The 19,686-nt window shown below is 55.7% G+C and overlaps 3 protein-coding genes across 10 annotated transcripts; 2 read left to right on the top strand and 1 right to left on the bottom strand.

Moving 5' to 3' along the window:
- Positions 1-2,599: 2,599 nt before the first annotated feature.
- B3GAT3 (beta-1,3-glucuronyltransferase 3) lies at positions 2,600-7,715 on the top strand. Of its 3 annotated transcripts, none has more exons than XM_066251737.1 (5): positions 2,600-2,893; positions 4,027-4,162; positions 5,958-6,318; positions 6,519-6,809; positions 7,216-7,715. In XM_066251737.1, exons 1-5 carry the CDS (start codon positions 2,812-2,814, stop codon positions 7,312-7,314), a joined length of 969 nt encoding a protein of 322 aa, XP_066107834.1. In that variant the 5' UTR covers positions 2,600-2,811; the 3' UTR covers positions 7,315-7,715. The 3 variants fall into 3 exon arrangements, with proteins under 3 accessions (XP_066107834.1, XP_066107833.1, XP_066107832.1); XM_066251736.1 differs by having other exon boundaries at positions 4,024-4,162; XM_066251735.1 differs by having other exon boundaries at positions 2,601-2,893; positions 3,988-4,162.
- A 146-nt stretch (positions 7,716-7,861) lies between these two features.
- ROM1 (retinal outer segment membrane protein 1) lies at positions 7,862-9,847 on the bottom strand. The gene is made up of 3 exons (XM_066251734.1): positions 9,113-9,847; positions 8,480-8,726; positions 7,862-8,366 (listed from the first exon to the last, which is right to left on the bottom strand). The coding sequence occupies exons 1-3, from the start codon at positions 9,700-9,702 to the stop codon at positions 8,148-8,150; spliced, it is 1,056 nt and encodes a 351-aa protein (XP_066107831.1). The 5' UTR covers positions 9,703-9,847; the 3' UTR covers positions 7,862-8,147.
- A 377-nt stretch (positions 9,848-10,224) lies between these two features.
- Positions 10,225-19,604, top strand: EML3 (EMAP like 3). 6 transcript variants are annotated; one of them, XM_066251726.1, is made up of 23 exons: positions 10,225-10,513; positions 10,661-10,791; positions 11,335-11,506; positions 11,582-11,851; positions 11,943-12,053; positions 13,093-13,160; positions 13,334-13,457; positions 13,676-13,846; positions 14,033-14,102; positions 14,188-14,298; positions 14,544-14,639; positions 14,981-15,136; positions 15,286-15,427; positions 15,860-16,011; positions 16,092-16,217; positions 16,300-16,431; positions 17,026-17,093; positions 17,547-17,635; positions 17,707-17,804; positions 17,935-18,022; positions 18,618-18,716; positions 18,947-19,077; positions 19,158-19,604. In XM_066251726.1, exons 2-23 carry the CDS (start codon positions 10,767-10,769, stop codon positions 19,359-19,361), a joined length of 2,703 nt encoding a protein of 900 aa, XP_066107823.1. In that variant the 5' UTR covers positions 10,225-10,513; positions 10,661-10,766; the 3' UTR covers positions 19,362-19,604. The 6 variants fall into 6 exon arrangements, with proteins under 6 accessions (XP_066107823.1, XP_066107826.1, XP_066107824.1 ...); XM_066251729.1 differs by having other exon boundaries at positions 10,226-10,513; positions 11,585-11,851; XM_066251727.1 differs by having other exon boundaries at positions 10,226-10,513; positions 11,946-12,053.
- The last annotated feature ends 82 nt before the right edge of the window (positions 19,605-19,686 follow it).

The following is a 19,686-nucleotide window of genomic DNA, read 5'->3' as shown; positions in this document are numbered from 1 at the left end:
GTTCAAAGCCCTGGGCTTGCCTGGTCAGGGCACATATGGGAGTTGATGCTTCCAGCTCCTCCCCCTTTCTCTCTCTCTGTCTCTCTCTCCTCTCTAAAAATGAATAAATAAATAAAAAAAAAAATTAAAATAAGTTGCAAAACTGCCATTCTCTAGAGTATTTGAGGACTTGATCCCTGGTTATATGTCCTCAGTTTGGCTCAAACAAAAAATTCTCTACAGGTTTGGATGTTTTTTATGTCAACAATATTTTAGTTAGGAGGTGATAGTGGTGACCAGAGCTGATGGAGTCTGTCTTGGATAGAAATAACTATATGGTCATGTGGCTGCTTCTCTTTAGCAGTATTTAAAAGAATTTCCCACTGTCACCCTAGCAGGGTAGCTCAGTTGGCTAGCGTCGTCCTGATACACCAGGGTTGCAAGTTTGATCCCTGGTCAGGGCACATAAAAGAATCAACCAATGAATGCATAAGAAGTAAGTGGGACAACAAATTGATGTTTCTCTCTAAAATCAAATAAAATGTTTCTCACTGATTTAGTGACAGAATAGTTTTTTTCCATTTCATTGACCACAAATCTTAGAGACCATTTTACAAGAAAACTAATATATATATATATTTTTTTACAGAAACACAGAGAGAGGAATAGATAGGGACAGACAGGAACAGAGAGATGAGAAGCATCAATCATCAGTTTTTCGTTGCAACACCTTGGTTGTTCATTGATTGCTTTCTCATGTGTGCCTTGACCGTGGGCCTTCAGCAGACTGAGTAACCTTTTTCTTGAGCCAGCGACCTTGGGTCCAAGCTGGTGAGCTTTGCTCAACCAGATGAGCCCGTGCTCAAGCTGGCGACCTCAGGGTCTCGAACCTGGGTCCTCCACATCCCGGTCCGACGCTCTATCCACTGCACCACCGCCTGGCCAGACGAAAGCTAGTATTTTTATTTTTAGGAAAAATGATTGCTTGTATGACTTGTACCAAATAAGGGGTGTAGAGAGGAAAAATAATTTTCCTTTTACTCTTCTAATTTCTGGCTGGTCTAATCAAATTGAATGAGATTACTAGGAGGAAATAACCAGATTTATTATATATGTACATAAGGGATTTCCTAAGAATGTGAGACCCGAGGACAAATCAGGTATTTCAGGTTTCCATGCTGTTCTGGAGTAAGGAAAAGGAGGCAGGGGTTTGGGACTTCAAAGAGAGTGCAGGCAACTTGCAGGTAAATGAGGAAGAGCAAACATTTGGTAAACAAATTCTTGCCTGGCAACTCAGAAACAATGGAACACAGGGAAGCCTAACAGACTTGTTGCAAGATTTCTCTCTGCCTACCAGACTTAGGATGCTAAAGTGATAGTTCCCTTCCTTTAAGCAGGTTTTTCTGAATTCCTTGAAGCAGGTAAGGGGGAGGTAAAGGGCTCTTGAATCATTTCTTAAAAATAACCAAGTTAGAGCACGGATCTGATATGCACAGGTTGCTAGTTCGATTCCCGGCCAGGGAACATAAAAGAACAGATCAATGTTTCTCTTCCTCTCTCTAAAATCAATGAACAAATAAAACTGTTTAAAAGAATATCCAGCCCTGGCTGGATAGCTTGGTTGGTTAGAGCGTCATCTAGAAGCACAGAGGTTGCCGGTTCCATCCCCAGTTGGCACACAGGAGCATCTCAATGTTCTGTCTTCCCCCTGCTTCCCCTCTCACTAAAATCAATAAATTTTTGCCTGACCTGTGGTGGCGCAGTGGATAAAGCGTCGACCTGGAAATGCTGAGGTCGCCAGTTCGAAACCCTGGGCTTGCCTGGTCAAGGCACATATGGGAGTTGATGCTTCCAGCTCCTCCCCACCTTCTCTCTCTCTCTCTCTCTCTCTCTCTCTCTCTCTCTCTCTCTCCTCTGTCTCTCTCTCCCCATTTCTCTCTCCTCTCTAAAATGAATAAAATTAAAAAAATAAAGTTCAAATTAAAAAAAAAATAAATAAAATCAATAAATTTTAAAGTTTAAAATAATATCCCAAAAAGACATTTTGAGGGGACAAAACTCTGCTTCCTCTCAGGAGTTAAGGGATGTGTTCATGTAATTCCTCAGCTCAGAAAATATTTCAACCAACTCCCTGGGATACAGCCAACTGCCTTAGCAGCCACCCTGCCCCAGCCCTCATTGTCATCGGAGAGATGTGGGGCAGAGGATACCTGGAGTCGGTTATCTAAAAGGGATGTAGAAAGTTGCACAATGGCAATTACATAACTTTTGTCAACCTTTGTTATCTATAAAATAGGACAATACCATATATTTCCTAGGATTATAGTGAGGATTATATAAGTCATATATTATAAAACATCTAGAACCCAGGCCTGGGGTAGGATAGGACCGAGATTTCATTCATTCATGTAACAAGTATTTATTGAGCTACTGTTACTGGGTGCTGTCACTGATGGATGAATGAATATAAGGAGAAAATTTGGGCACAAAGCCTGGAGTTCAAGGGGAAGGTCTCAAACTGGCTCTCACGTGCTCCCATCGGGTTTCTGACTGCAGGCCACGCGCGGTTCATACGCCGGATATGACGTCACCCACTGCCGAGGTTCCCAAAACTAGGCGGTGGGACCGGAAATTAACGGGGGGTAGGGGGTTGTTGCAGACTGACCGGATGTGGGCTCGGGCCGGTTCGCCAGCCCCAGCTCCCGGGAGCTGGTGGACAGGCGCGTGAGGAAGGCGGGACACGGGGCGGGGCCTGGAGGCTGTCCGGCAGGGGGCGGGGACCCCTTGTCCCCGCAGGACCCCGCCTGCCAGGACGCCGGCGGCGGCACGGCCATGAAGCTGAAGCTGAAGAACGTGTTTCTTGCCTACTTCCTGGTGTCGATCGCCGGCCTCCTCTACGCGCTGGTTCAGCTCGGTGAGCGGGGCGGAGCGGGGATGCGGCGGGGCTGCCCTCGGGCGCCCGCTGCCGTGCTTCCCGCCCTGGGGATGAACCCTTGTGCAGACACCATTCATCCGGCTCGGCCCTCCGACAGCCCTCTGCGGCTGCGGGACACCCTCCCCTCGCTAGGATGCACCGCGTCTGAAATCCAGACTCCTTCCCAGGGCATTCAGGGCCCCGCATGATCCTTGCCAACGTCCGCCTCTCTAACCCCATTTCCTAACCCTGGCTCGCTCTGCTCCGGCCACCTGGCTTCATGACAGTTTCTCGCTCATTGCTCTTTCAAGCCCTTAACCTGTTACCTCTGTCTGTGGGGCTTTTCTCCCACCTCTCCTGCTGCCTCTTTCTTATCCTTCAGGTCTCAGCTCAGATGTCACCGCCTCAGAGAGGCCTTCCTTGACCACCTTATTTAGACTAACCGTTCTTTTTTCTGGATTCTCTTTTATTTTCTATCCGAGTCGTTTCCTTATGGCCCTTATCACAATTTGTAGTATTGTTTCTTTACTTTCTTTGCTTAGTGTCTGCCTCCACTAAAGTGAAATCCCCGTGAGAGCAGGGATCATGTCTGCTTTGTTCCCTGATGTATCCCCAGGACCTAAGGCAGTGCCTCCCAGGAGGAGCAGTCAATAAATATTTATCCAATAATGGAATTGATCAATTTAATGAGTCTTGGGTTGCACAGCCAAGGGAACAGACTGAACCCTGCCTCTGAGGCAGGGATTTCCTACAGGGCCACTGCATGATCCTCGGGTATTTGAAAGATTGCCCTGTTTTAGGGAGATAGACTTGGTCTTTATGGCTTTAAAGCAAAATTAGAACCAACCAGTAGAAAGGATGGAGGCAGATAATCAGCTCAATAGCCAAATGAAAATTGTAACAGATGGAATTTATTAAAGTGTGAGAGGGGCTGCTAATTGAGGCAGTGAGTACCATACCACCAGGGATGTAGAAAGGCTGTTAGGGAAGTTGTAAGGAAATTCCTGCATTTCCTAAAATGAATGAGATTCTGGCCCTTTGGGATGCTGAACGTGCTGTGGTTCTCTGCCCCCATCCCTGCTTCCTGGGACCAGGCCAGCCATGTGACTGCCTCCCTCCCTTGCGGGCAGCAGCAGAGCAGCTTCGGCAGAAGGATCTGAGGATTTCCCAGCTGCAAGCTGACCTCCACCGTCCAGCCCCTGCCCCTGCCCAGCCCCCTGAGCCTGAGGCCCTGCCTACTATCTATGTTGTGACCCCGACCTATGCAAGGTATGGGCTCTGGTGCACCCAAGAAGCCTGCATGGACCAGGAGGTTTGGGTTGGTGTAGACAAGGATTTGGGGGAGGCATTGAGCTAGGGAATATTCCTCAAATGAGGGTGTGCCAAATGACGGTATAAATGAACCACACCTGTACTCAAAGATTTGTGGGATAATGGTTATTTTCTAGTAAAAGAGACCATGCAGATTTACAAGATTCCTGAGAAATTATAAGATAGAACAAAAAAGTTTCAAAGAGGTTTGGAACTTGCCAATGAGTTTATTCTCTCAGGGATCCTTTGCTGAGAAAGTTTGAAAGCCCATATCTAACTTTTAATTTAAAAAAATTTTTTAGAGAGCAGAGGGAGAGACAGAGAGAGAGAGAGAGGAGAGACAGAGAGAGAGAAGGGGGGGAGGAGCTGGAAGCATCAACTCCCATATGTGCCTTGACCAGGCAAGCCCAGGGTTTCGAACTGGCGACCTCGCATTTCCAGGTCGACATTTTATCCACTGCGCCACCACAGGTCAGGCCCCCATACCTAACTTGAAGTAGAAAAGGGCTTGGTCCTCTAGGTCCTGTAGTCATACCAGGGTCTAGAAATAGTTATGCTAGCTATTATTTACAGTGCATTACTCTTACCAGGTTCTCTGCTAAGTGCTTTGCTTTTTAAAAAAAATTTAAAAATAACCTTATTACTCAGACAAACCAAGTGGGTGGGGAACAATGGTTTTGTATCTGTAGCCAAAGGGCCTGCTAATTGCTCTCTGGAATCAGATGGCTGAGCCATCTAGGTACAGGTGGCTCTAGACCAGGGGTCTCAAACTCAACTCAGCATGTGGGCCGCAAAGCAAGATCACAGCCGTTCAGCGGGCCGCACTAGGTCTACAAAAGGCAACTGTTACGCAACACTTTTCTCACTGCAGTTGAAAACAAAAAAAAATCAGTACAACAAGCACAATCGTACATGCAGTTTACTCAGTGTCACAAAACGACCAGAAACTAGTTCGCATCACAACTGCTGTTAACTAAGCTAATATCTAGCTAGGATGCTAGAGAAATGAAAAATACAAGTAGGCCCCTAGGCTTACTTAATTTTATCCAAAATATTTTGAACTTCGTGGATTAGTCTGTGGGCTGCACAAAATTGTTCGGCGGGCCGCATGCGGCCTGCAGGCCTCGAGTTTGAGACCCCTGCTCTAGACCCTTTCCCCATCCTCACACACACAACATCAAGCCTGTGCAGGCAGGCCGGTCTGAAGGGTAAAGCAGCCTAGAAGAGACTGGGCCATACTTCCCAGTTCTTTGTCTAAACTCAAATCTCCCTTCCTCTCCCTGGAATGAGCCAAGGGGCTCTAAATTCCTCTACCTGGAAACCCGAGCACATAAGGAAAAGAACCTGGTTCTACTGGTGTTTTAGAAAGTCATTATCTTATTTAATCTTTAAGACAACATCTTTGTAAAGTACTGTTATTCCCATTTTACAGCCAAGAAAGCTGAGGCTTGAGGAGAGTGAGCCATTTTCCACAGATGTCTCACCTAATTACAAACCTAGCATTCAAATCCAGATCTCTCTGATTTCTAAGTCTCTGCCCTTCCCCTCTAGTCTCCCACAGGGTGGGGGTTGAGGTGGGTGACAGACATGATGGGAAGAATAGGAAAGGTGAGGGTCAGTGTGAAGTTGACAGGTGAGGAAGGGAGTTGGGGTATTGGTAGGTTCAGGAAAAGCTATGTCAGCTGGCTGGAGTGGGCAGATCATGCCTACCCCTTTCCCTCCTGTTGCATCGCCCATCGCCCACCCCCCACAGGCTGGTGCAGAAGGCAGAGCTGGTGCGCCTGTCCCAGACCCTGAGTCTGGTGCCCCGGCTCCACTGGCTGCTGGTGGAGGACGCTGATGGCCCCACCCCACTGGTCTCGGGGCTGCTGGCTGCATCTGGTCTCCTCTTCACACACCTGGCAGTCCTCACTCCCAAGGCCCAGCGGCTCCGGGAGGGCGAGCCAGGCTGGGTTCATCCCCGAGGTGTAGAGCAACGGAACAGGGCTCTAGACTGGCTCCGGAGTGGAGGGGGCGCTGTTGGTGGGGAGAAGGACCCACCCCCGCCAGGGACCCGGGGAGTTGTGTACTTTGCCGATGATGACAATACCTATAGCCGGGAACTCTTTGAGGAGGTAAGCACTGGGATGGGGCTGGGAAAGTGGCCAGGTGGGGCCAGCTTCCTCTGTTGCCTTGGTTACCAGTGTTGCTCTCGGGCCTAGGCTTTTGGGTGAGGAGGGGCGAATATGGAGCAGAGTGACCCAAGTGGTCCTTTCTGTTGCTCCCTTTCCGCTGGGTTACCCTGGTCTGTTTCTTGTCTCCTGACCTCTGTTAGATGCGCTGGACCCGCGGTGTCTCAGTGTGGCCTGTGGGGCTGGTGGGCGGCCTGCGATTCGAGGGTCCTCGGGTACAGGATGGCCGGGTTGTGGGCTTCCACACAGCATGGGAGCCCAACCGGCCCTTCCCAATGGATATGGCGGGATTTGCGGTTGCCCTGCCTTTGCTGTTGGCTAAGCCCAATGCCCAGTTTGACGCAACTGCTCCCCGGGGCCACCTGGAGAGCAGTCTCCTGAGCCACCTGGTCGATCCCAAAGACCTGGAGCCACGGGCTGCCAACTGCACTCGGGTAAGGAGATGGAGGTGGCTCCCATCGCTCTGGGGTGGACAGGTGATGGGAGACATGGAGAGAAGCCCTGGGAGGAGGATCGAAAGACAGATGTTTGGACAGGAAAGACACTCCAGAACTCAGGTGCAACCTGCTTGCTCTGCTGAAGGGGAAGCTGGGAGCCAGAGATGGAAAGTGGTGTCCTGCCACTCCGTCTCGCCGAGTCCTGGGCACCCATGTGGCACAGAGAGGTTGAGGGGTTAGTTAAGTCCCCATTTTAGAGGCACCGGGGCTTCCCTCCACCCTGTCCTTCACACTTTGCTGCCAAAACACTGTTTAGAGGGGGTTGGAGAATCCGGTTTACACTGGGGGCCACAGAGGCCTGACTATGGCTAGGCTGGTTCTGACGGCAGCCCTCCTGGCACAGGTTCTGGTGTGGCACACGCGGACAGAAAAGCCCAAGATGAAGCAGGAGGAGCAGCTGCAGCGGCAGGGCCGGGGCTCAGACCCGGCTGTGGAGGTGTGATGGACGCCCCACCCCGACTACCACGTCATCAGGCACAGACCTGTGGCCTTGGGCTCCTGGCCTGCCCCGGATGCGGTTTTCCAAGTCCTGACCCCTCGGAGCCGGGTGGCCCCTCTGCCATTTCAGCCCTAGGGTGTGGCCCAGCTGCTTTCCCCCTCCCCCAGCCTGCCATGTGGCACTGCCCACAGGCTGGGGACAAGCAGCTCTTGTATTGAACCGGGTCAGCCCTGTCTAGGGCGGAACAGAAGGACAGACAGATTCAGGGGGGAGGACAGCTGAGTAACTGGGTAACTTATTGGGGCTGGGCATGCACTGGGGGGCTGGAGGAGCTGGGCTGGACCCTCCCCACCTGAGCATGCTGACCCCCCACCTACCTCCAGAATAAAAAATCTCAACCTGGAGGGGCTGTTGATTTTTTTCATTTTGCAAGTCTGGTTACTGCATTCCGGTTCTTATCAGGGTCAAAGCCTTGGGGTCCTGGCTTCGCTCTCAGACAGAAATCAGTTCTCTCAGGGCCCTGCCCTCCACGGAGAGAAAACTTGGTGGCTTCAGTCCAAAAGCTTTATTAAGTCTGCAGTCTCCAGTCCTTCCTGTGTCACTTTCCCATCACCCTGCTGTCTTCTGTTGACCTGTGCTTCTGGCCACAGGGACCAGGCCCTCAGGCCCATCCTTTCTCTCCTACCCAATCCAGCTGGGATTATCCTTAGCCCCTCTAATCCCAGGGAACCCCCTCCCCACCTGGAGCCTTGGTAAAAGAGTTGAGAGTCGTGAGGTTTCCAGTCTTGTCTACCCCTTCCCCCTCTCCCACAATCCGTACCCCAAGCTCCAGGCCACTAGGCCTCAGGTAGATCCTCCGTAGGCGGGGCCTCTTCTGGGGGGGCCTCCTCAGGCGCTGGGCTGGGGGCAACTCCTCCCTGCAGCCCTGCTGTTTTCAGCATGTCTCTCAGCCCACCAGGGAAGAGGTAACCCTGGGTCTCTCCTTCCCCATCGATGATTCCTCCGAGCCCCTCCAGTGCTGTTTGCAGGTACCGTAGGCCCAGGAGCACTGAAGTCTGGGGAGGGCAAAGGGAAAGAGGTCGGTGACAGTCAGTGATTCCAGGGTCCCCGGGGTTTGAGGCAGTGAAGAGGCTCAGATGGAGAGTCCTCAGACACTTTGCTGACTCACCTGCAGCAGGAAGGTGACAGCCAGCATGCTGCCCAGGGTGCTGGCCAAGCCCTGCAGGTATTCCAGCAGCACGCTGTGGCATCCATGCGCCCAGAGGTTTAGGTTGGGCTGACGGGGATCGAAGAGGGGGTGGGCATGCGGGTCAGAGAGCTGGTTTTGCAGGCAAGGCCTGGGTGAGTGGGGATTGCAGCAGGAAAAAGGGACCCCATCAATTAGATATAGGCCTTCCACATTGCTCTGGATCCGGCTGCAAAGGGAGGGGCAGGGTGTTAGGGTGTTGAGATAGAGGCCTGGGGAAGAACACCAGGGCTGCAGGGCACAGGTGTTGAGAAGGGAAAAGTGAAAGTAAGACATTTACTAACTGTTTTACTATGTGCCAGGCATGCATAATTCATTTGTCTTCACAGCAGCTCTGTAAGATAGGTGCTATTATTATCTCCACTGTACAGATGAGGAAATGGGCCCAGAGGAGTTTGGTGACATGCCTTCGGTCACAGAGCTAATAAATGGCAGAGATGTAACCTATCTTCTCAATCACTACGCTCTATTTATTGCCTGACTAGGGGAGGTGGGGTTTTAAGGGAAGGAAGAGAAGGAGGAGGAGGGGGAGGAGGAGAGAAGCAAGTCACTCACTCAACCACGTCCTGGTCAGTGGGATCCAGGTAACGGCTGCTGACCCACTGGACCCCAAACCAATCCTTGTACCCATGGCGCCCGCAGCAGTGGTGCCTCAGCTGCAGCTCATCCAACAGTCGTTTGGCAAAACAGTGTCCGGGCACCTCTGTGTCCTTGTAATGAGCCATGGCAGCCCCCAGGCCCTCCTCCAGCCCTGTGTCCAGACTCCCAGGTAAAGCCAGGGCTAGCCCCAGGGCGAAGATCAGGAGCCCTCCACCCCCAGCAGTACCAGCCACTAGCAGTGGGCCCAGGACCCTTCGCCAGGGAGGGTATTGCACTGCATCCAGACTGGCCCTGCTGGCTCCTGCACCCACCAATCCTGTGCCCAGAGCCACTGAACCAGCTGCCAGGGCAAGCTGGGGCAGGGCACTGAATGGGCAGGTGGGAGCCAAGAAGGTGCGAAGGTGCCACAGCTGGATTAGGAGGTGCCCGCTACACAGGAAGGTGAGGCCACCAGCCAGCGCCAGTAGCCAGGAGAGGAGCCAGAGCCCTTGTGCCAGGCGGATACGGGGCTGTAGGGGCAGCACCACGGGCAGCACGGGCGCCATCTCCCATCTCTGCCCAGGGAAGAGCAGAGTTGTCAGGGCCGGGTTGGCCGGGTCAGGACGCTGAGTCAGCCCAGCTCGGCTTGAGCTGGGCTAATGCCATCCTGACCCCAATACCCTGGGAATCCTCCCACTCCAGCCTTAATAACCCGCTACCCTATCTTCTGCCTACCCCTATTCGGGATGCCTTGGCCTTGCCCCCAGGAAAAGCCCCGCCCCCGGGCCCCTCCCGGAAGAGGGGAGGGGCTGGTTGGCTCTGCCCTGAGGGGCTAGGGGCTGGTGGGTCAGAGACAACACGGCCCGCTCTCCCTCCGGTGTCCCCAGGGAGTCCGGGGGCGGAGATCCCGGAAGGGCCCTGAGGGCGGAGACCTGACAGGGGCCAGGGGGTCAGCGGGTTGCCCCGCCCCGTACTCAGCCTCGGGGCCCGGACAGGGAGGGGTTACCAGGCTGCCCGGCCCCCCCCCTCGGCCCGCCCCCCCTCCCGCGCTTCCTGGCGGCTCCGCGTCCGGCGCCTGTTTGTGCTGCAGCGCTGGGGCCCGGGACGGCCCCGCCACCCCACCCCCGGGAGCCGAGAGCGGCCCCGGGAGAGCCCGAGGCCCTGGCGGGCCCCGGAGCCTGCGTCCCCTGCCCACTCCAGGCCCTTTCCCCGAGCCCGACAGCGCCCCCGGGGGGTGGCACGGCACCCTTGCGCGCGCGCCCCGGGGTGCTTCCCCTTCCCCTCTCCCTGGCCATGGCCCCCGCGGCTTAGACGCCTCCTCCGCCGCCGCCGCTCGGAGCAAGCCGGGGGGCCGGATGGACGGGGCCGGGGGGCCCGGTGAGTACGGGGCGGGGCGGGCGGCGTGCTCCTTCCCGGAGCGCCCGGCCGGTCGGTCAGGCGCTGCAAGTGCCCGCCGGCCGTCTGGTGGCGTCCCCGCGTGTTCCTCTACCCCAGCGGCTCTGAGCATCCTCCACTGTTCCTCAGGTCGCTCTCCCGAGTTATTTGGGTCCTGCTACTGTCATTTCGGACTTACCCAACGTCATCCTACCCCCCATGTTACTCCGGGCACCTCGATGTTTCCCTGTTCCCTATGCTACTCTGGGCCTCTGCTGCTGGTATTTCGGGTCTTTTTACTTTTGACCCCAACTGTTGACCCTTGGACCTTTACTACGGCTCTGTCTCCACTGATGCCCTTTCCTGTCATTCTAGATTTCTTCTGGTCCTCTGAGTCCCCATAATGACTGTGCTCTTGTGTCCCCCCTTCTGTCCCAGTGCTGCCTGCCCAGTTTCTCTGCCTTCCCTGGAGCCCTGAGCTTGCTCTGGGGTGGGCCCTGTCGTCCCGCGCCAGTACTGCAGCTCGGCTGTGGTTCCCACGTTCCCGGGCAGTACTCCATATATTCCCCCTGGCATGGTACGCCCTGCCTTTGCGGAGGCTGAGACGGCAGCAGGAGAGGGCTTTTGCCAGCTTCCTCGCCTGCCCTGCCAGAGGAGGCCCTTGATCCTCTACCACTCGTCTCCTCCCCTCCCGGCGAGCCTCCAAGACTGGGGCTGCTGGAAGGGGGCAGTCCTATTGGGCGCAAAGTTGGCGGGAGAAAGAAGCCCCTCAGCCCTTTCCCCAGGTAGGGGTACATTCTCAGTGTTGCCTGCCCCTTTCGCAGGCGAGGGCCCTGCACAGGAGGCCCTGCAGTCCCTGAGCCGGCGGCTCCAGGTGCAGGAGAAGGAGATGGAGTTGGTAAAGGCAGCCCTGGCAGAAGCCCTTCGCCTGCTTCGGCTGCAGGCGCCCCCCACCACCCTGCAGGATTTGGACAGGGTAGCTCCTACAAGGGACAGGTATGCGTGTTGTCACACCCTCTTCCTCCTTGGCGGGGCCTCTAAGGGCATCAGGTTGATTCGCTGTCTCCTCAGCAGCCTTGCAGCCCCACCAGGACTGCCATCCTCACACGGCCCCTCCTTGGTGAGCCGAGGCACCCAGACAGAGACAGAACTGGAGATGCAGCCCTCTCCTGGGACCCCTGGCCTGAGCAATGGGCCCCCAGCCCCGCAGGCGGGCAGCGAAGAGCCCAGCGGGACCCAGTCGGAAGGAGGGGGCAGCAGCAGCAGCGGCACCGGCTCCCCAGGCGGCACTGGTTCCTCGGGTGTCCTCAGGCTTGTCCAGCCGGCACAGCGCACTGACACGTGAGTGTCCTGCGGCAGGGGCTGGGAGGGGTGGGAGGACAGGGCGGCCCGACTGGAAGGAATGACCTTTCCCTGCTCGCTGTGCTCCTAGCAGGACACGGAGAAATTCCTCCTCGTCTCCCTCAGAGCGGCCTCGACAGAAACTCTCCCGGAAGGCAGCTTCCTCGGCCAACCTGTTATTGCGGTCTGGGAGCACGGAGAGGTGCGCGAGGCTCCCCCAACCCGCCCCGCCCCAGGCTCAGGCTCTTGACTTTCCTCATCCCTCACTCGCTTCCCTGGGTGGGGTGGGGGGACCTCGTCACCCAACAGGAAGAAAGAACACACACTCCTGGGGCGCCTGCTGTGTACCTGGCACTGTGCTAAATCCTCGACCTCCTCCATCTCATTCAGTCCCACGACATCTTTGGGGGGTAGGTGGTCTCATGCTGTTCATTGTCCAGGTGAGGAAGCAGGCTCAGAGAGGGTAAGTCATTTACCTGGGATCACACAGCTAGAGGCAGGATATGAACTCAACTCTTCCTGACTCTAGTTCCCTTGCCCTTTCCACCATATTACAATATATCTCCCAAGATTCCAAGAGGCTTTTTCAAAAGCTTCCACAACTTTCATGGATGACTGTCCTCAGAGTTTCAGTTCCGCCTCCCCCAATTTACTAGGCTTTACATCTAGAGAGCAAAGGGAAATCTAGAGGCTGAGCATAGTCATTTCAGAATGTGTACAAGCCCCAGGACATGCGTGTTCATTCTAGCCCTCTCCTTGGCCTCTCCTTTATTCTCTGAAGGGATATCACCACCTTATTAATATCTAAAGACAGTGATCTCTGGAATTCTGTCACTGTCCTCTTGAGAGATAAGGACTTTCTTGTTTACCTCCCAGGTCCCGGAAAGGAAGGGCTGGTGTACATTTTGGACTCACATTTGTCTTCTTTGGAGGCAGGGGGATGAAAGGGCCATAGCTGGAGACCTGGCGGGCTGGAGGGAAGGGCTCCGCCCTGTTACCCCGCACTGCCTCTTCCCAGCTGGACGGCCTGGTGCCGCGCACTCAACCCCTGTAGCCTCAGTCTTCTCATTTCTCAAATGGAGCTGAAAGTCCCTGTCTACTCTAGGGCCCTGAGCACCCAAATGCAAATAAAGCCGCAGAGGCGACTGATTTCTGGAGTCGCCTCCCTTGTGCTCTGCCCCTCCACGCATAGGTCCTGGGACCTGACCCCACGCCCTATGCTCTTTTTCTCTTCCCAACAGCCGTGGGGGGAAAGACCCCCTCTCCAGCCCTGGGGGTCCTGGGTCTCGGAGGAGCAATTATAATTTGGGTAAGTGCAGAAGCGTCTGGGAGAATTTGGACGAAAGAGTTAGGGTATGGACTAGAGCTCCAGGAGCTACTTTGGGGCCCCGTGTGAGGTCTGGTGGGTAGAGTTCTGCTCTGGCTTTCCTGCAGGGAGGCTGCAGGGCGGTGGTTGATGCCCCCCCCCCCTTTTCTCTGTAGAAGGCATCTCAGTGAAGATGTTCCTTCGCGGCCGCCCAATTACCATGTACATCCCATCTGGCATCCGCAGCCTTGAGGAGCTGCCCAGCGGCCCGCCCCCGGAGACCCTCAGCCTTGACTGGGTGTATCCTGCTCCCTCCAGGCCCATGGGAACCGTCTTTCCCGTCTTGGGACCTCCCCCACTTCTCTGTGGTTTCCTCCTGGGCCTGCAGGGACAGGGGACCACTGAATCCTCCCTTACCATTCTCTGCCAATGGCACTGCCAGCCAGAAGCTCTGTCCTCCCTTTTTTCTCGTCCTGCCCTTGTTCTGACCCTTTCCTTGACTGTGATCCCCACCCCAGTTATGGGTACAGGGGTCGTGACTCCCGCTCTAATCTGTTTGTGCTGCGTTCTGGGGAGGTGGTCTACTTTATTGCCTGTGTGGTGGTGCTGTACCGGCCTGGGGGCGGCCCAGGGGGTCCTGGAGGTGGCAGCCAGAGACATTACCGGGGGCACACGGACTGCGTTCGATGGTGAGGGTCTAGGGGTCTGGGAGTGGGCAGCTCCAGGCACGGGGATGATGGGCGTGGCTGGACGAGGTCTGGGCGGCTGTGGAGGGGCAGGAGGGGACTCGCCTTGCTGCTCTGCAGGAGCAGAGAGGTGTTGGGTAGTCTTAAGAGGCCCACTCCCTTCCTTAGAGTGTCTTCTCCCCCATTCAGCCTGGCCGTTCACCCTGATGGTGTTCGTGTAGCCTCAGGACAGACAGCTGGAGTGGATAAGGATGGGAAGGTGAGGCTGAAATCAAACCCCAAAAGACAGGCTGAGATTCCAGGCCAGCATTCCTTCACATCCCTGCCCCTTTTTCTCGCTGCAGCCCCTGCAGCCTGTGGTTCATGTTTGGGACTCAGAGACGCTGCTGAAGCTGCAGGAGATCGGACTGGGGGCCTTCGAGCGGGGTGTGGGGGCCCTGGCTTTTTCAGTTGTGGTGAGCTGGCCTCCAAGCCTTTAGACCCCCGCCTTTCTTATTCAGGAACCCCTTTCTTACACCCCACCAGGAAGCCTCAGGTGTTTCAGCCTTCCTGAACCCTGCCCAGCCCATTCTCCTTGAGAAGGGTTCCTGTGTCTACTTCTCCTTCCCTCCCAAACCCTGCTGGTGTCCCTTGCCTGATGACCATGACCTCCCGGGCCTCTGACCCTCGCTCAGCCCCTGCACGGTGTCCCCGCCCTCAGGACCAGGGCGCTTCTCTGTGTGTGGTGGATGACTCCAATGAGCACATGCTGTCTGTATGGGACTGCAGCCGGGGCACCAAGTCGGCTGAGATCAAGGTGAGCAGCCCGGTGGCATGCGGAGCCCTGAGGGTTGGAAGGTGGGAGTGGGATGTGCAGAGCCCAGACTTACCACACATTTACTTCCTTCTGGCTGGGTCCCCTGGGGCTGTGAAGTGGAGACTATAGAAGTTCTGACCTCCCAGGAGATCATGTTAGGCAACTGGATGACTGATCATGAGTGATAAGGAATAGTGCTCTTAGGGGACCGGGGTCTGGAAGGAAGGGTGCCCTGGGGTTTCTGGGCTTCTGCAGACCAGCTGTCAGGATGCAAATGAAGAGTCAAGCGGAGAGAGGGTGCTCAGGGTATGGGGTAGCTGACTCTAGTGTCTTTCCTTCAGAGCACAAATGACTCAGTCCTGGCTGTTGGCTTCAGCCCTCGTGACAGCAGCTGCATTGTCACCAGCGGGAAATCCCACGTTCACTTCTGGAACTGGAGTGGTGGAGTAGGGGTTCCTGGGAATGGGACCCTCACTCGGAAACAGGGTGTCTTTGGGGTGAGGTGTGGATGGGTGCAGGGTGGTGGGGGAGGGCGGAGAGAAGATGGAAGTATTGCTCTGAGGACTGCAGACCCAGTGCTGCCCAGCTCCCACTGTCCCGTGACTTTCTGTCTATGCCCTTACCTTGGACCTCACCTCTCCCTTAGAAATACAAGAAACCCAAGTTTATCCCTTGCTTTGTGTTCCTCCCTGATGGAGACATTCTCACTGGGGACTCAGAAGGGAACATTCTCACCTGGGGGAGGAGCCTCTCAGATTCCAAGACCCCAGGCAGGGGCGGGACCAAAGGTACGTGGCTGGGGGTGGCACCTGGGAAGTCTGGTACCCTAGGTGATTCATGGGAACAGAGAAGAGGATTGCCTATTTTTGTGTTTTGTTTTGTTTTCACCACGAGAGTTGATAGTTCTCTGTGGTGGGGCCAGTCTGGAAAGGCAGGGACAGCTTGGCAAAGAGTAACCAGTTGGGGCTTTAGGGTCTGCCAGATCCTGGGTTTAATTCCCAGCATTGCCACTGATTGTCTTGCCTTAAGGAAGTTACCTCACTTCTTTGAATTTCAGTTGTCCAGTCTGTAAATGGGAGAATAATAGCCAAGGATCAGAGATGGCAATCAGTAGGCACTTGACAGCTGGGAGTTATTACTCTATTGTGACTGCCTAGACTGCTCCTGTTCCCTACTTCCCTGCATCCCAAGAACTTGACCCACCAGGACTTTGCCAACAGAGACCTATGGGATTGTGGCCCAGGCCCATGCTCACGAAGGTTCCATCTTTGCCCTGTGTCTCCGGCGGGACGGGACTGTGCTGAGTGGTGGCGGGCGGGACCGCCGCCTGGTACAGTGGGGGCCGGGTTTGGTGGCCCTCCAGGAGGCTGAGGTGAGGGCTAGGCTGGGGTTGAGTGGGAGGGGAAAGAGGAATGGCAGGTGGGCCCCTGACTTTCTGCCACCACTCTACAGATTCCTGAACACTTTGGGGCAGTGAGGGCCATTGCGGAGGGGTTGGGCTCTGAGCTGCTGGTGGGAACCACGAAGAATGCATTGCTGAGAGGAGATCTGGCCCAGGGATTCTCCCCAGTGATCCAGGTTGGGGGGCCAAGGGCTCTGGGGAGGAGGGAGGGAAGAGCTGCCGGGGAGGGGCGGAGCTGACGCACGTGCTCTGCTGCAGGGTCACACGGACGAGCTCTGGGGGCTGTGCACACATCCCTTCCAGAACCGCTTCCTCACCTGCGGCCACGACAGGCAGCTCTGCCTGTGGGACGGGGAGGGCCACGCTCTGGCCTGGAGCATCGACCTCAAGGTAGGGCCCTGTGTCCCTGGTCCCTCAGCATCACCCCCCCCCCATGACTCCTGTGGTCACCGCTCCTTCCCCAGCACCCCCCCTCCCCAGAGGTAGCCAGTTTGTACTGGTATGGATACTAAAATATTCATTCTTCTGTACTGATGCCTCCAGTACCCCTCTCAATCCAGCACCTGATGGTTGATCTCTGGCCCAGCTGGGAACCTCAGTTCTGATTGTTAAATGTTTTGAATACTGCCTCCTGTTTGGGCTGTAGTGACATGCTGCCGGCACCCCAGGTCTACTGTCCTTCTTCTCTCTGTCTCCTTGCAAGGAAGAGGCTTTGACATTACCGAGATGGCAATGTGTCTGTCTTGGTTCCCTCACTAGAAAGGCATTTTCCTTTTAAAACATTAAAAAAAATTAGTGATTTGAGGGAGAGTGAGACATCGATTTGTTGTTCTATTAATCTGTACATTCATTGGTTGATTCTTCTATGTGCCCTTACCAGGTATTGAACCCACAACCTTGAGGTATCGGGCTGACACTAACCAACTGAGCTACTCAGCCAAAGCGAAAGGCATTTTCTTGAATTTACCTTTTCTCCCCTCCCAGGAGACTGGTCTCTGTGCTGACTTCCACCCCAGTGGGGCAGTTGTGGCTGTAGGACTGAATACGGGGAGGTGAGAGGGAGCCAGGGGAAAGCAGGTGGTATGGGAAGGGTTCTTGGTAAAGGGGTGTGTGCATGTGCAGGAGCGTGATCAGTGTCTGCTTCGCAGCCCTGACCGCACCTTCCTGTTCCTCAGTGCTTCTCCCTGCAGCCAGGCATCCCCAGCTCAGGACAGAGAAGCAGCAGAGGTGGGAGGGCCATAGCAGATAACACAGAAAAGTGACAGGCTTACGGACTCCACAGGCCCTTGTAGTCCAGCCCTGTATTCTTTTCTCTGATGGCATCAGAAGCCCCTCCGCTTTTATCTGCCCTCAACCCCCTCCCATTTCCCAGCATAAGAATGTAGCGTGGACCTCCCTGTCTACCTCCTAGCTTTTCTGTGGGTGCCTCAGAGTCTCTCCAGTTTGTCAGTCTGCTGACCAGGACAGTTATCCTCACACCTGCTTCCCAACCCTCTCCCTTCCAGGTGGCTGGTTTTGGATACGGAGACCAGAGAGATCGTGTCTGATGTCACTGACGGCAATGAACAGCTCTCAGTGGTTCGGTACAGCCCAGGTGGGAGCCACCCCCACCATGGACCCAGACCTGTCCCTGGCCCTTCCCTCTCTGAGTGACTATCTTTGTAGATGGGTTGTACCTGGCCATTGGTTCCCATGACAACATGATCTACATCTATAGCGTTTCCAGTGATGGTGCCAAGTCCAGCCGCTTTGGCCGCTGTGTGGTAAGAAAGCTAGGGTGGAGGGTGGGGCATTGCCATTGCAGGTAAACTCCTCAAAGGGTCCAATGCACTAAGTGTGTTTGGGGGGTTGGAAATAGGACTCCATTTTTAGTCTCTTGACCCTTGCTCCCAGGGTCACTCCAGCTTTATTACTCACCTTGACTGGTCCAAGGATGGGAACTTCATCATGTCCAATTCTGGGGACTATGAGATCCTCTACTGTGAGTGGCAATAGGGTGGGCATGGGGTGGGTTCTGTTTGTGTGTGTGCAGGCTCCTGGTTGGGAGGGAGGAAGAATAGGTGGGAACTCTGGGGGGGGGGGCTGGCTGTTGGATGGGGAGGTGGAGATGGGGTTGGAGTTGGAATTATACATATAGGAGAAATTTTGTGATTTGGAAAAAAAAACACACAGTTTTAAACCATGTCTTATTTCCATATGGATTTGAGGGAGTTGAGAAGTACACTAGGAAAAGATTGGTTTGGGAAAGTTTCTCAGGGCAAGTGTGGAGGGATCGCCTTGTTTAGAGAGGAGGAACTGATGAGAAACTTAGGAGAACTTCAGCCAGCACTCAGGAAGCACATAGGCTGCATTTTACCCTGGCTGAGGGCGACTGTGGTGACCAGATCACATGCTGCCACCTCAAGCCAGTCTTTCCAACCAGGCCTCCTGGCATCTTCCCCACTGCGGGCAGACTAAGCCTAGCCCAGCGGGCTTCCTCTCTCTGGGGGGCATGGCTGGGGGTTGCAAGCTGCATTCCCAGTGTCTGGCCCACTCGGAGCTGGGTGCGGGCTGAGCTGGGCGGGCTCACTCCTCAGGGGATGTGGCTGGAGGCTGCAAGCTGCTGAGAAATCGCTATGAGAGCCGAGACCGGGAGTGGGCCACCTACACCTGCGTGCTGGGCTTCCACGTCTACGGTCAGCAGGGCTGCAGGGGTGGGGGACCCTGCCTCAGGGCTGGCAGGGTAAGGTGGAGCCTGCCCAGTGCTCTGAATGCTGGGCGTGTGTGACTGGGTGGGAGCCCCCTCCAGCCCTGGGAAGGATTGCCTGGACCGGCGGGTGGGTGGCCAACGCGAGCCTGGAAACCGTGAAGCTCTGGGCTGTGGGAGGCAGGGAGGATGCTGGGCTGAGGCCAGCCGCTGTGTTAGGCGTGTGGCCAGACGGCTCGGATGGCACCGACATCAACTCCCTGTGCCGCTCCCACAACGAGCGCGTGGTGGCCGTGGCCGACGACTTCTGCAAAGTGCACCTCTTCCAGTATCCGTGCGCACGCGCCAAGGTGAGGCCTCCTGGGGCATGGGGGCTGGGCGCCGGGCGCCGGGGCTCCGCAGTCTCAAGTCCACCTTCCTCCCAACCCAGGCTCCGAGTCTCGTGTATGGTGGCCACGGCAGCCACGTGACCAGCGTCCGTTTCACTCACGATGACTCGCACCTCATCTCGCTGGGCGGCAAGGACGCCAGCATCTTCCAGTGGCGAGTGCTGAGCGCCGGGGGCTCAGGGCTGGCACCCGCCACGCCCTCTCGAACCCCTTCTCTGTCCCCAGCCTCCTCTCTTGACGTCTGACGGCTGCGAGACTTGGCCCCCCGGGCCTGCAGCGTGGCCCCGCCCCACTCGACACCCCAGGACCAGGGGCTGACCTTTTCCTCGACTTGGAGACATTCCCGATCGCGAATTTCCCGGGAGGGGCGAACGGCACCCTTGCAAACACTGTATAGACCCGCTGGCTGAGCCGGGCAGCCCCAGCGCGGGCCCTGACTCCGGCGGCCTGCTGAGGGGCAAGGGGCAATAAACCAAACGCAAAGTCGCCTCCTAGTCCGTTTGTGGGGCTCGGCGGGGCGCCTCCAGCGCCGTGTGGGGGTGGGGATGAAGAAAAAGAGAAGCGCGGAAA

Source organism: Saccopteryx bilineata, chromosome 1 (assembly GCF_036850765.1).
Source record: "Saccopteryx bilineata isolate mSacBil1 chromosome 1, mSacBil1_pri_phased_curated, whole genome shotgun sequence".
In the NCBI taxonomy this organism is placed as follows: Eukaryota; Metazoa; Chordata; class Mammalia; order Chiroptera; family Emballonuridae; genus Saccopteryx; species Saccopteryx bilineata.
The sequence above is the reverse complement of the archived record's forward strand: the minus strand, read 5'-3'. Positions and strand labels throughout refer to the sequence as shown.

Bases quoted from the DNA above. Each gene is read 5' to 3' on its own strand.
- B3GAT3 (XM_066251735.1), top strand. From the start codon at position 2,812: ATGAAGCTGAAGCTGAAGAACGTGTTTCTTGCCTACTTCCTGGTGTCG. The intron at 4,163-5,957 runs GTATGGGCTCTG...CACCCCCCACAG, and splicing joins GTGACCCCGACCTATGCAAG to GCTGGTGCAGAAGGCAGAGC. The intron at 6,810-7,215 runs GTAAGGAGATGG...CTCCTGGCACAG, and splicing joins GGGCTGCCAACTGCACTCGG to GTTCTGGTGTGGCACACGCG.
- ROM1 (XM_066251734.1), bottom strand. From the start codon at position 9,702: ATGGCGCCCGTGCTGCCCGTGGTGCTGCCCCTACAGCCCCGTATCCGC. The intron at 8,727-9,112 runs GTGAGTGACTTG...CTCCCTTTGCAG, and splicing joins ACTGACCAGGACGTGGTTGA to CCGGATCCAGAGCAATGTGG. The intron at 8,367-8,479 runs GTGAGTCAGCAA...TGCCCTCCCCAG, and splicing joins CTGTCACCTTCCTGCTGCAG to ACTTCAGTGCTCCTGGGCCT.
- EML3 (XM_066251726.1), top strand. From the start codon at position 10,767: ATGCTACTCTGGGCCTCTGCTGCTG. The intron at 12,054-13,092 runs GTGCGCGAGGCT...TCTTCCCAACAG, and splicing joins CGGTCTGGGAGCACGGAGAG to CCGTGGGGGGAAAGACCCCC. The intron at 16,432-17,025 runs GTAGGGCCCTGT...CTCCCCTCCCAG, and splicing joins CCTGGAGCATCGACCTCAAG to GAGACTGGTCTCTGTGCTGA.